This window comes from Phaethon lepturus, unplaced genomic scaffold (genome assembly GCF_000687285.1).
Source record: "Phaethon lepturus isolate BGI_N335 unplaced genomic scaffold, ASM68728v1 scaffold25776, whole genome shotgun sequence".
Lineage (NCBI taxonomy): Eukaryota > Metazoa > Chordata > Aves > Phaethontiformes > Phaethontidae > Phaethon > Phaethon lepturus.
The window spans coordinates 5,585-17,848 of NW_010545977.1; the positions used below are offsets into that span (position 1 = coordinate 5,585).

Genomic DNA, 12,264 nt, shown 5'->3' on the forward strand with positions numbered 1-12,264 from the left:
ATGCACTCATCCAGGGAATAAATATTGCAGCAGGGGAAGCGGGTGCTGGCCACAGATCTGTCTGGTTCCTTCCCAGACAAAGCAGGGCCAGATTATTTCTCCCAGCAAGAGCTGGGGTCGAAGGCAGAGCTTCATCCTCCTCTCCGGGATGTTACAGCCAAGCTGCCCATATCACTCGGTACCCACTAGACATGTGCACGCATGCAGATATTATAAAAAACATAGCTTAATACAACTTTTGCAGCAGTAGTGAATGCCACGGTGAGAGATTTTACATAAAGACGGAAAAATAAGCAGGCTGACTGCCAGACAGCTTTTGCTTTCAGAGCTGTATGAACGTCTAACGAAACGAGACAGATGGAAAGGGCATTTATTTTAGAGGTAACTCTTTGTGCAGTCACGCACAATTGTAAGCAACAGAAATGCAGGGCAGAGGGTACAAACAGAATAGCAATAAAATTCTCTAGCCCCGCTGCAAGAGAATTGTTGATTTTTGCTCAGCCCCCATGTGTGTCTGGAGGGGGGAACAAGAATTATTTGTTAGAAAAAAAAGCAGATTTTTGGCACTGTGGGTATCTTCTCTGGCTCCACAAGTTCCCTCTTGTGAGTGGAAATAGTGTTACAGGTTTAACCACAGGAAATTAAAGGTTAGTGGTCTTTTTCTGTGTTTTTTTCATTTAAAAAAAGTTCACCTGCCAGCAGGAAATGGTGTGTGTGGAAAATGAAGAGCACCTATCAAGAATTGTCCCTTTTGAGAGCCCACCTGCCTCCCACTTCTCCTGCTTGTTCTTTACCATTTTGAGAGGATGCCAACCATTTTGGTTGTGAAGCGTTAACACCGTCTCATTCAGACAAATGGGAAGTGGCCCTTCCTGTGGCAGTAGCTCTTTAGAAATTAAGAACTAGAAATCACATAAGGGACTGCTTAATTCCCACCAGAGAAAAAGATTATTCCTTAGCTGCTGAAGAGCGATACAGAAAACCTGATCTTTAAATTTAAAAAAAATGTTCAAATGTAGCCACTGCTACAGGTGTCAGCAAGGGTTAACTACAGCGAGTTGGAAGGGTTGGTGCTTGTGTGACTGCTAAACAAAGAACAGGTTGAAATCTTAAGTTCCTTAAAGCACTTTTCCTTTTAGTATTGTTATGGAAAAAGGGACCTAGATCCATTCCCAGCAACCAGCCTGGAAAAGCATCCTTTGGGAAGCACATCAGCTCTGAGCTCAGCTTCTCAGTTGGCTACGGGAAGACAAAAGGAACAGGTACAGAGTAACAGGAGCAACTAGGCACCTTCCTGGCATGAATTTCTCTCCCTACCATCCAGCAGCAGCTTCGGAGCTACAGGTGGTGACTGAAGATGCTGGAAAGAAAGAAAACAAGCCCAGGGGCAACCTCCCCGTACACTCCTCTCGCCTCTTTTCCCTTTCAGTATGCTGCTACTCTTCCCAACAGCTCTGTTCTCCTTTCCTAAGCCTGTGTGACGGATGTTGTTCCTGATCAGCAAGTTTTAAGGGTTTCTTGAGTTGGGTTGGCCTGAACATTGAAAAGCAGCTTGATATTATCATGCCTGCTTACTCACCTGACTGGTGCAATCTGGCAAGAGCTTTAATGCCCTCCCTTTAATGCTCAGAAGGCGGACAGACTGCATATTGCAAGAAGTATGCACATCCCTGTGATCAATCAAGATCGGTGAAGAAGACACCATGCTGAAAGGGCAGATGCTGAATAAAATGCCGTATTTATTTCTTTGAACTCAGTCTGCCTCTCTTAAACCAGCTGCTTGTAGGTGGGGGCACTGTGTTTGCTGCTGGAGACACCGGGCTAAACTCAGCTGCTGTTTGCCAGGACACGGACACATCCAGCTGAGCTCAGGTCACACAGCAGCATATCAGCAAAACTTGTAGCATATTTTTAAATCCTTCTTCCTGCTCAAGATTTGTCTAACATTTGATCTAGGACTACAACAGTAAATAAAGCAGTGCCAAGAAATGTTTCCATGAACTGGAAAGTGCTCATTTATTCTGCTAAATTGTTAACATAGTTCCCAGCAGAGTATTAGCCAACTCACACTCGTACAAAATACTCCCAGGCATGGTTTGGGAGTCAGCTCAGGCATCACTCCTGATTTGCAGTTCAATTCCTGCTATGCCGCTGCCCAGCTTGGAAGATAAGTTTCATGTTATGGCATGTGTCACCCTCTGCCAGCTGGCCCCAGTAACAGCAGATAGTCCTGGGCATATTTAACCTACCAAAGTCAATGCAGTCATTATTGCTAAGTGCTTTCAGATTGCTCCAGAACAGCAATAGACACAGCTCCTACCTCAGATCACTTCCCACCTGGCTATAACGTCTGAAAACTGCTGCAGTCTTCACATCCTGCTCTCTGGAAATGATTAAACTTCTCTGCCACTTCATTCCAAGCTCAAAGATGGGGCACAGGAGCGCTGGGTGTACCTGCTGCATGCAGGGTAGGAAGGAAATGAGAGAAAAATACTAGTATGAAATAAAACACACTCAGATGAAACAGAAGCAAGGCCTGAGGTATCTTGACCGTTCTCTTTCCTGTCTTTAAACACCTTGCCAAAGCAAGGGAACTCCTTTATCAGTTTGTAGAAGAGGAGGCAACACTCCAACACCAAGCTGGCCTTACAGTTTTAGAGGAAAGCTTGCTTAACAGAGAACAAGTTGTATTTGTTTTGAAGGGAGTATATTCAGACACAGGTGTTCCAGGAAGATCAACAGGCTGCTGTTGCAAAAGCTCTTCCTTCTAAGTGTCTTCTGAATGCAACAGAAAGTGAAAAAGCATGTCACAAGGTCAGGCTGAGCCCACAAAAATTCTGTTCCCCTCCTCAATTCCTTGAGCAGCCCTAGCTCTCAGGCGTACCTAAGAGAACCTGTGATCACAATGTAGTGCGGTAAAGTGCAAGCGCCAGGGGTAAAGTTCATTTATTCCATTATTCATTACAGGCATTTATACAAAGACTACACCCATAGCAACACTTTATAGGGCTTGGATTACCAGCCGTAACTATTCCCTGATAGCACTGAAACTTTATCAGGATAGAAATGGGAATTTTTTTCCCCGTCTGGCTGAACTTCCAGGTAGTGAAAAGCTGAGGGAAACGTGCCCCATTTCCTGAACATCAACAGGCTTTAGCTTAAACATGTTTTGTAAATGAAAGTTTAGTCCTAGACAACCCTTTAAAGACTTCAGTTCTTCACCAGTCTCAAGTATCAGTGACAAGTTACTGGGAGCAGCTTAAAACCCCTAAAACCCTGAAGACTGGAGAACATGACTCTCTCTTGTTTGCATCTCATACATATAAAAAACTACTTACATTCCAGGGAGAAGCTTGCCAAGCAACTGAGTTCTGCACCCACTTCACACTGATGAAAAGAAACACATGGTTTGTGAAAGGGAGGACAGGCCCTCAGCACCTTAAAATCCTGCCGGTCTTTTGCCTTGCTCACCCCTTGAAGGACAGCAGCAGAGGTTAGACAAGCTAGATCAAACCTTCACCCAGCTGAATGTAGTTCAAACTAAACAAACTAGTTATCTAAATTCCAGTTGTATCTAGAACTGTGACAACTAGAGACAGCTGCCACCTTACACACTGGAAATGCTCCCAGTATCAAGACACCTGGACCAGAACATTTCTGGGACACTTAAGAGCTGTGCCCTAGGTATGTGGTGGGAACTAAACACTCCCTCAGGCTTGAGCCGGGCAAGGACCCTTTGGGAACCCCCAATACAAATGCACAGGGCCAGGTCCCCCAAAGAGCTCTCAGCTGCACTTGCCATAAAGTAGCTGCTCACAAACATGCAAATGCCTGGGAGCTCAAGGGCAAAGTGGGGAAGCCTACATTAGTTTCCCCATCATCCTGAAGATGTTCCTCGTTTCCCCAGTGCCCCAATCCTGAGGCATGACCTCCAACTCACTTGTTGAAATGGTATCACCCCACAGGAAGGAACCAAAACTCCTCCAACATCTCAAACAGGGGCCAACCCCAGTTCTTTCCTTGCAGAAACAAACACTTCAACAACTAAACTAGAGCCATGCTTCTCCTCTAGCCCAGGCAGTCCTGTGCCTCTGCAAGAACACAGCTTGGGAAGACTGACCTCTCTGTCCATGATAGTCTGACACTGGGTACCATCCCAGCAAGGTGGAAGAAGGGTTTTAAAAGCTCTCCAGTCACTGAAGGAACTGAATTTTCTTCTCACCACTTCCTGAGCACGTTTTCTGATCGCTAGGGTATCACAGGAAATACATGACACCACTTCCCATGGCCCAGTGAGGTTTTGATTATTGTTGTTGGGGTTTTTTGTTTGTTTGAATTCCTTCCAAGAAGAGACACATGCAGTTGTCTTCAGGTACTGCTGTGGCTCTGAGTTCCCAGTAGACAGAGGCACTTTCTTACCATCTTGAGCAAGACACTTCATGGTCAGAGGGCTAGGATTCCAGCCACCAGGTTCCCTGCGTTCCCCACCAAGTGTCTCCCAAGCAGCTCCCCGATAGCCATGGCAGATCCTGCTCTGAAGACAGTCCCTTTGCTCTGTACAGCAAGCCTAGGCACTTTGTTCAGGGTCTGAAGTTCCCCTCAATGCCAGGGCCTGTGGCACACACTGTAGCACTTCACATCCATGTGATGAAACACTCCATTAAATCTAACTTAGCCTCCCTGGTGTAGTTCACCACATTTTAAATGGTATTAAAGCAACAACAAAAAACCCAGCCCAAACTTACTGCACTATGTGGCAGAGAAACCTCTTGGAGATCCTGGAATGACAACACCATACACATAAAGCATTAGAAAACTGCTTTCTAAATAGCAGGCAGGACTGTACTTACATCATAAGCCTAAGTAGGACAGAGCAACACACACATCTGAAGACAACTGTTGCTCTCAGAATTCTCATTTATTAAGAGCAGAAAGGAAATTTTGCTTAAGTTTTATACATAAAAAAGTAAACAGTAAAATTTTCTTTTTATAGTCTTTCCACTGAAGAAAATTGAGAAATAAGTTGTCTTTTTAGATAATGTTTATTTAAAAAAATAAAATTGACAAAGATACCACACTATTTTGCATGCCGGTCATCCCTTCCGCTTGCAGAACCCTGTTCAATGCTTCACTCTTTAGCAAGAAACCGCTTTATCACCAATGCATAAGCAAAAGAACCACATCAGTCTAGACTCAAACCTTGGCAGCTGCTTCAGCTACACAAGCTAGTGCGATATCTCTGTTTTTACCAGCTCAGGTCTTTAGTAAATAAATTTCAAGTGGACACTAAACAAGTATTTCACTAAGAGATGATGAAATATTAAAATTAAAAGCAAGTCATATTGCAGCTGTAATTATACTACATTAGAAACTTCAGTTGTTGGGGATCCATTCACCATATATAGATTATTTTGTAATCAAGGTAATTACAAAGACAGAGCATTACTCCCTGCATGCTTTCGTGGGCTTTGAACCAACAGAGTTGACTACATGTAGAGTTGACTAGGGTGTACTTGGAATTCACTCTCTCAGGCAGGAGACTAGTTACGGAGTGTTACTGATAACAAAGAATAAAAGTTATACAACACTGATTATTATAAATTACTTTGTTCTTATCTGCTTTTTGCCTTAGTCTCCTACATATCTTCACATCCGTTCATGTAGAAAACCAACTCTTTCTTATTTCTCCTTATGGTGACTCCCCATTTACTAATGGTGATTAGAATGCGCAGAGGATGACTTGATTCGGAATACATGGATGTGCAGATGGGCAGCAATCTGATTGCACACACTGACACAGTATCGAAGCAAATCAAAGAGAGAAAAGACCTGCCAAGGGAAAAAAAATTACACACATTTAAATCTATTAGATTTCCACAAAGTACACCACCACCCACATACTTCAGGATAAAAGCACTGGGGTCTTCTTTTCATTAACTAAACCTCCAACTGTGTAGGAATGACAACTCAGTGAAGTACGTTTCTAGGCATGCTGGGCTTTCTTCCAGCTCTGTAAGAATACTTAAAGAGGAACTTAAAGAGTTAAGAAAGAACTTCTTAACTTCTTAGAGTTACTTAGTTCTTTCTTAAGAAAGAATCTCTAAGAAAGCAAGTCGTTAATTCTAGAGTCAGGGGAAAACAGTTATAGTAGCTATATAGATACTGTGAAATGCCCCATTAACTCTGAATGGTGATAATCATACATAAAATATCAATTTTATTAAAAGGTTAACACTGCGTTTTGGTAGATGACACTTGAGTGCTTGATAAGCACATATGAGTTTAAGTTAAGGTTTCTTTTTCCCCTAATGGGTGCTGCTAGTAATGACAGACTTACATGCTTCCAAGAGCCTACGGCACAGCCATACTACACTTGCACTGCGCATAATATATTCCCTTGCTAACAAGACATCAACACAAATCTTCAAATTATTCTAAGCTTTGAATATTTGCTACATTGCTTTAAAGCTGTTTAAACTACGCACCAAGCAAACCATGTTTACCTCTGTTTGCATGAGCTCTATTTAAAATCAACTCAGTAAAGTAGGTTCTCAGTCCCATCACCCTCTAGGTGAGTCAGCTAGGCTCAACCAACGCAGATAATATTTATGAAAGAGTATGCAAATGCTTGCAATGATTATTGACAAGCAAAAGTGAGCCCATACTTACCAGGGCAATCCAGAGTACAATATACTCATCAATAAAGCTGTTAAAATACTGGTCCAGAAACAATAGTGCTGGGCCTATGAATGCTGTGTCGTGCAGGTGCATTTCGCTTTTGGTCATGTGTGCAACCTACATAAAATAAGGAAGTTTAAGAAATAACATACACCAGCCGAGGTAGAGTGATTTCAGAATACATAAAACCAAAAATGTTACAGTTCAAGCCATATTACTGTAAGATATCTTGAGTACTTAAGTAGCAGCAGCAATACTGTTTTAACCGTGAAAGTCTACAGCTATATGAGATGCAAGATTTGCACAGAAGTATCTTATTAGAACAAAGAATGTAGCTACAGGAAAAAAAAACTAACACATTTTCTAGCCCACAAACTCTTCCTCCTGCCAGAAACAAAACAATGCAATGGAAATAGACTGGTAAATTTTAAGGTTTAGTTGAGCCTAGAAACAAAAAGTCACAGCTGCTAGATCTTCAAAAAGTCAGAGACACTTGGTGTTCCTCTCACTCCACCTCTTTGTTCCCATTCCATAAGGATCACCACCTCTCTCTGGTTACAGTTTGATGATCATGTCTTTTCATGTCCAAGTGTGACCTTCCCACCCTCCCCAACACACACAGAGGTTGTCCTATACCACATCCTCACTTTTACCAGCACAACTGTTGATGTGACTGTGTAGTAAACTGGTCTTAGAAAGACAAACTTTTATTCCATTGCGAGTTATGTCCCACACTGATCCATTTCATGTGGCAACACAACATATGTCTGTAGAACTGAGATGGCGTGGGGCGGCAGTTGTTTAATCCCTCATTCACTCTGTTCAAGAGGGGCTCCTCTCCTGACAGCATTGCCGTCTGTTCCTTGGTACAAACCTGTTAATACTATCTCTCCTCAATTAAGTTAAACCCTGAGCAACTGTTCCAAACCTCAGCAGCTCTGTCACCTTCTCTCCTTCTCCCAAACCTTCCTCCCCTCTGCACCTGAGGTGGGGTTCAGCCACCTCTGTTCCAGCCCAGCTCATCACACATGTGCAAAAATACACTGCAGAAGTGTGAACAAACAGCTGGGAAAGGAGGAGAAACAGAACTCAGGCAACTGTAAGCTGTACTGGCACCGACTGTGTAACCACGGCATTAGTTTAAGGCAAACGGAAGGCTCCGCTGCACCTGCAAGCTACTGAAAGTAAAGCATGAGTACAGAAACAGATGCAAGTTACTCAATGGTATAACCAGAGAGTTTTAAAATCTACAAAAAAGTTTTATTGCAACAAGAAACTCAAAGGTTCTGGCACACTTACCACTAGTTTATTTGTTATCTTAGCAGATACAAAACCAAAAGTAAGTATATATAAGCAGGGATGCCTTTCAAAGAGCTGCACAGCAGATTTCTTGTAGATCACTGCAGCTAATGCGATCACTGACCCAATATGAAGAAAAGGTGAAAGGACGCTCGTCCCCTACAGTGAGATTAAAGCGAAAGCATTAGGTTAACAAAACGTGCTTGCTGCAAAGAAAGCTCAATACCCCAAACAGTCACGTGATATGCAATAGGTGGTTTCTAATTAAAATCACATTAAAAACATGGCTTTCTGAACACTGGTACTAACAGGAACAAAGTGTCGTGCAACTTGTATGAGCATCAGCTGAGAATGTGGTTGAAGCTTGCTTGTGCTGGGGGAGAAAATAAGGTTAGAGGCAGCAAGAAGTGCACAGTTCTGACACTTGTCACAGACAGTGGATAACGCTGTTAGCAAGTGACAGGAGACAATACTTGATTGCTTTTTCTGTGCCAGCTAGAAAGCAACTAAAACAGCCTTCTAGGTAGCAAATAATTATTAGGCCAGCATAGAATTGCTTTCTGAAAAACTCCCAGGACTCCAGAATCAATCATCTTCACTGAAACAGAAGGTACTTGTGCAGACACCTCCACCTGTACTTTTTCACTGGTAATACAAGTAATTCAGATATTTTAGAAGGATCAAAACCATAAGCAATCTTCTTGACAAATTTCCTTCCAAATGGAAGTTTGCACTGGACTTTTCTATGAACTCTTTGGGGATGTGTGTATTTGTATAACCTGTTTCATATGATTAATTCAAAAGCAAATATCAAAATATGATGAGCACTTTTAATCACTCAAAAATATAAAACTCTTGACTCCTAGAGCTACCATTCTTAAGCAGACAATATTAACTTGTTTTTCCCCAAGCCAGCAGGGAACTGAAAGGGAAATATTTCACATGTAGGAGGTATTATGTTACATAAAAATAGAGGTATGGCTGAAAAGCCACAGAGTGATAAAGAGTAACTAGCAGAACAAAGTACTTACTGCTATAGTGGATCCATTTTTGCCAACTCCACCTGTGAAGATCACACCAAAGTAGTTTGTACAGGAGAATATGGTTCCTGCGACAGTACAGAGAGCTGGGAATATTTTCACCTGAATATTCAGTATTGGAATCTTAATAGAAGATAGAAGAGAGACAAGAAGTTAAAATATGCACAAGCAGACTAAAATTGGGTTTCATACTTCTGGTGCACTCAAACACTCCACTTTCCAATGCCATGTTTACTTTTCTTTATCTGCTCTACAGAGATTTGAATTTCTACAGAAAGAAATATGTATTTGTCCAATAATCCTTCCATTAAGCTTCCCATAAAGCCAGGCTTATCTTCAGTTACCTGAAAAGAGCCATCAAAAGCAGAGAAGTGGACAGAAACCAAGAACTTGTTGCTAAATCACCCAGCTGTCACATGGAAGAGAAATGCACCAGTCATCTTTTCTGAAGCTGCTTGTAAAACAGCTGCAGCCCAAGATCAAACTGGGCAAAGCAAGAGCCATTGGAGATGATTAAATAAAGCCCCTTAAGAAACTGGATACTACCTTACGTAGCTAGACAAGGGAAGCAAACAGAGATCAGACAAGTCATCTCAGAGCCAGTGAGCCTACGAGAGCAAGCGATGAGGTCGATGAAGTGAAAAATGGGCACAGGCAGCTTTGAAAGAAAGGCGGTAGTTTTCTTCATTTTTTAACTGTAGTGTTTCAAGAACAACAGGAGAAACTAGAAGTGAAGGAGTTCAAAATAAACAACACTAAACGTTATCATAGAATCTTTGGGTTGGAAGGGACCTTTTAAGGGCATCTAGTCCAACTCCTCTACAATGAGCAGAGACATCTTCAACTCAACTGGGTTGTTCAGGGGCCGAACCTGACCTTGAATGCTTCGAGGGATGGAAGCACGTATTTACAAAAAAACTACCCAAAGCTTCCCGACTTTCATCTATACAACTACAAAAAAAAAATCTTCACGGGCTCTTAATTCAGGAACTGCAGTCATAGCACTCAACCGCACAAACACACTTGGCTCCCCAGCAGCAAGGAGTCCAACTACACTGGGAAGCCTGAATGAGGTCAAGATGTTTCTATTTTTCTTCAATGATACTCTCAGTGTAGCTTTCAGCAGGTAAAGATCATTAGTTTCCTATTGCATTCAATAACTTAATCTCTCGATCTTTTCAGGGCACAACATCATGCCTTGCTCTTAGGCAGCCTACAGATGAGGTCCCAGACCACCTCTCCAAATCACTGCCCTGCAGGCTTCTGGCCAGTTTCACGGCACTCGAACACATTTCTCCCTTGCTCAGGCTGCGCTGTTAGTCAAAAAAAAAAAATTCTGAAAGATAGTAAAGAAAGAATAATGACAAGTAAATAAAAGGCATACATAGCCACAGACTGCAGTGCTAACTGTAATCATTCATTAGTGAATGATTAGGACTTCTGAGGGTCTCTCCTCAGACTTACAAAGGAAGGTACCTGTGCTGCCCTCTGCTTCAGTGTTGATACTTTGGTATTTAAAGAATGGGGTGAATTTGCTCTTCTACAGGAAGAAGAAAACAATGGCAAGCTTCATACAGGAGTCAAAAAGACATTAAGCTTGGTATTTCCCAAAAAGACAAGGGGAGTTTGCTGGGAAAAAACACCCCATGAATTCAAAACTACTACAAACACGTCTGAGAATCACGCTTAGGAAAGGCAGAAGGATGGGACGAGACCACACCGTTACAACATGCAGTTTGGCTAGTTATGCTTTATTAACACTCTCGTCTCTGCTTCTACTCATAGCTGCATCAGTGATAGGTACTAGATTACACTTATCTGGCAGAACTAACTAATGGGAAACAAAGCCACATACAGAAATTTGGCAAAGGAAAGTCAAAGGACAGGTATAAAAAGGCAGCGCCTGCTAAAATGCTTTGCATACAAAATGGGAGCAGCAAGGCCAAAAGTTGGAAGCAGCAAAGGCAGGCAAATAGCACTGAGGAAAAAAAAAAGAAAAAAAAATCTGAGTAGAAGGAGAGAGGGAGTTGTAGTCATAAATCTTCCTAAAAAATGGTATTGCAGCCCCTGACTTTTTAAACAAGACAACACTACAAGGCAAGCCACATGATTTCCTTGCCTGGTAGTCCATATATCACTGCAGTCCATGCAATCATTCTGACCTTGCCAGTAATTGCACCGGTTTCACCAGAAGTCAGATGCATGCAGAACTTCACAGGACTATGTCAATAATGCAGAAAAGTATCACAAGACAAATCTTTTGCAGGCAAATGATGTTCTCTGCTAAACCCTTTGAAATAGATTACAAGAGAAAGGCTACACTGCACAGAAAGCTTCTGAATACAGATATATCCTGGTAAAGGGATCATTCCAAATTTTGTCTGGGAAAAACCATGCATGTTAATGAAAACAAGTGGCAGCAGGCAAAGAATGGATTAACGAGTGCTTGCCAGAGCCCAGGCAAGCAAGTCCAGAATCATTTGCCAGAAAATTAATGTCAGGCCTCCAGACTAGGTGCCATCAGATTTTTTTTTTTTTTTTGCAGCATGAATTAGGATTTAAAAGAAAATATTATTAGGAAACAGTCAGGAAAAGAGTACAGCTAAGGACTCAGGGAAGAAGCAGTGATGAGTGTAGAAGAGACTACGCATCCCTAAGCGGACAGAGGCACTCCCTCCAGAAACTCTTCTTGGCTAGCTCCTAGTCACAAATACCACAACCAGCTGGGCAACTCATCGCCTTCTGGGAGTCCTTCTCACAAGGCTGGATCCCAGCTGTAGTTTAGAGATGTATGTACGTACACTTCAGTCACATCTGTAAGAGGAATAACAACTCAAAACAGGCCAAAACCAAGCTTGCTTCATATTCATGAAGTGTTTATGCTCTTGAAGATTATGTTGTGACATGAAACTCAAGCAATTGCAGCACTTTTCTCACTTCAATCAGAAAAAAACCCTCTATATAATCAACTCATCAAACAAGCTGCACCTAAGCTTCCTCACTTTACTCACATTTTCCAAATGAGGATCTCTGCTGCAGTTGTACTCACCATCCACCAGAAATTACCGACCTCCAGGAGCCTTGCAGAACAGCATTTTAACACCCTTTAAAGAGAATCTACACTGACAGAAAGAAGAAAACCAGTACAGGTACACACTGTTTCACAGAAAAAAAAGAAAGCTAATGAAAGCAACAATTGACAAAATACACAATTCTGTGCTTAGCCTATTCAGATTGTTTTGCTTTT

The 12,264-nt window shown here is 42.0% G+C and overlaps 1 protein-coding gene across 1 annotated transcript in view; it reads right to left on the reverse strand.

Annotated features, from left to right (window-relative positions):
• Positions 1 to 5,001: 5,001 nt before the first annotated feature.
• CEPT1 (choline/ethanolamine phosphotransferase 1) overlaps positions 5,002 to 12,264 on the reverse strand; it is a 29,577-nt gene continuing 22,314 nt past the window's right edge. The window contains exons 5-8 of the mRNA XM_010289155.1: positions 9,009 to 9,140; positions 7,978 to 8,136; positions 6,670 to 6,795; positions 5,002 to 5,829 (exon numbers count right to left, since the gene is read on the reverse strand). Of these exons, the coding sequence (XP_010287457.1) occupies positions 5,710 to 5,829; positions 6,670 to 6,795; positions 7,978 to 8,136; positions 9,009 to 9,140 (537 nt within the window). The 3' untranslated portion in view covers positions 5,002 to 5,709. The remainder of the gene's footprint in view (positions 5,830 to 6,669; positions 6,796 to 7,977; positions 8,137 to 9,008; positions 9,141 to 12,264) is intronic.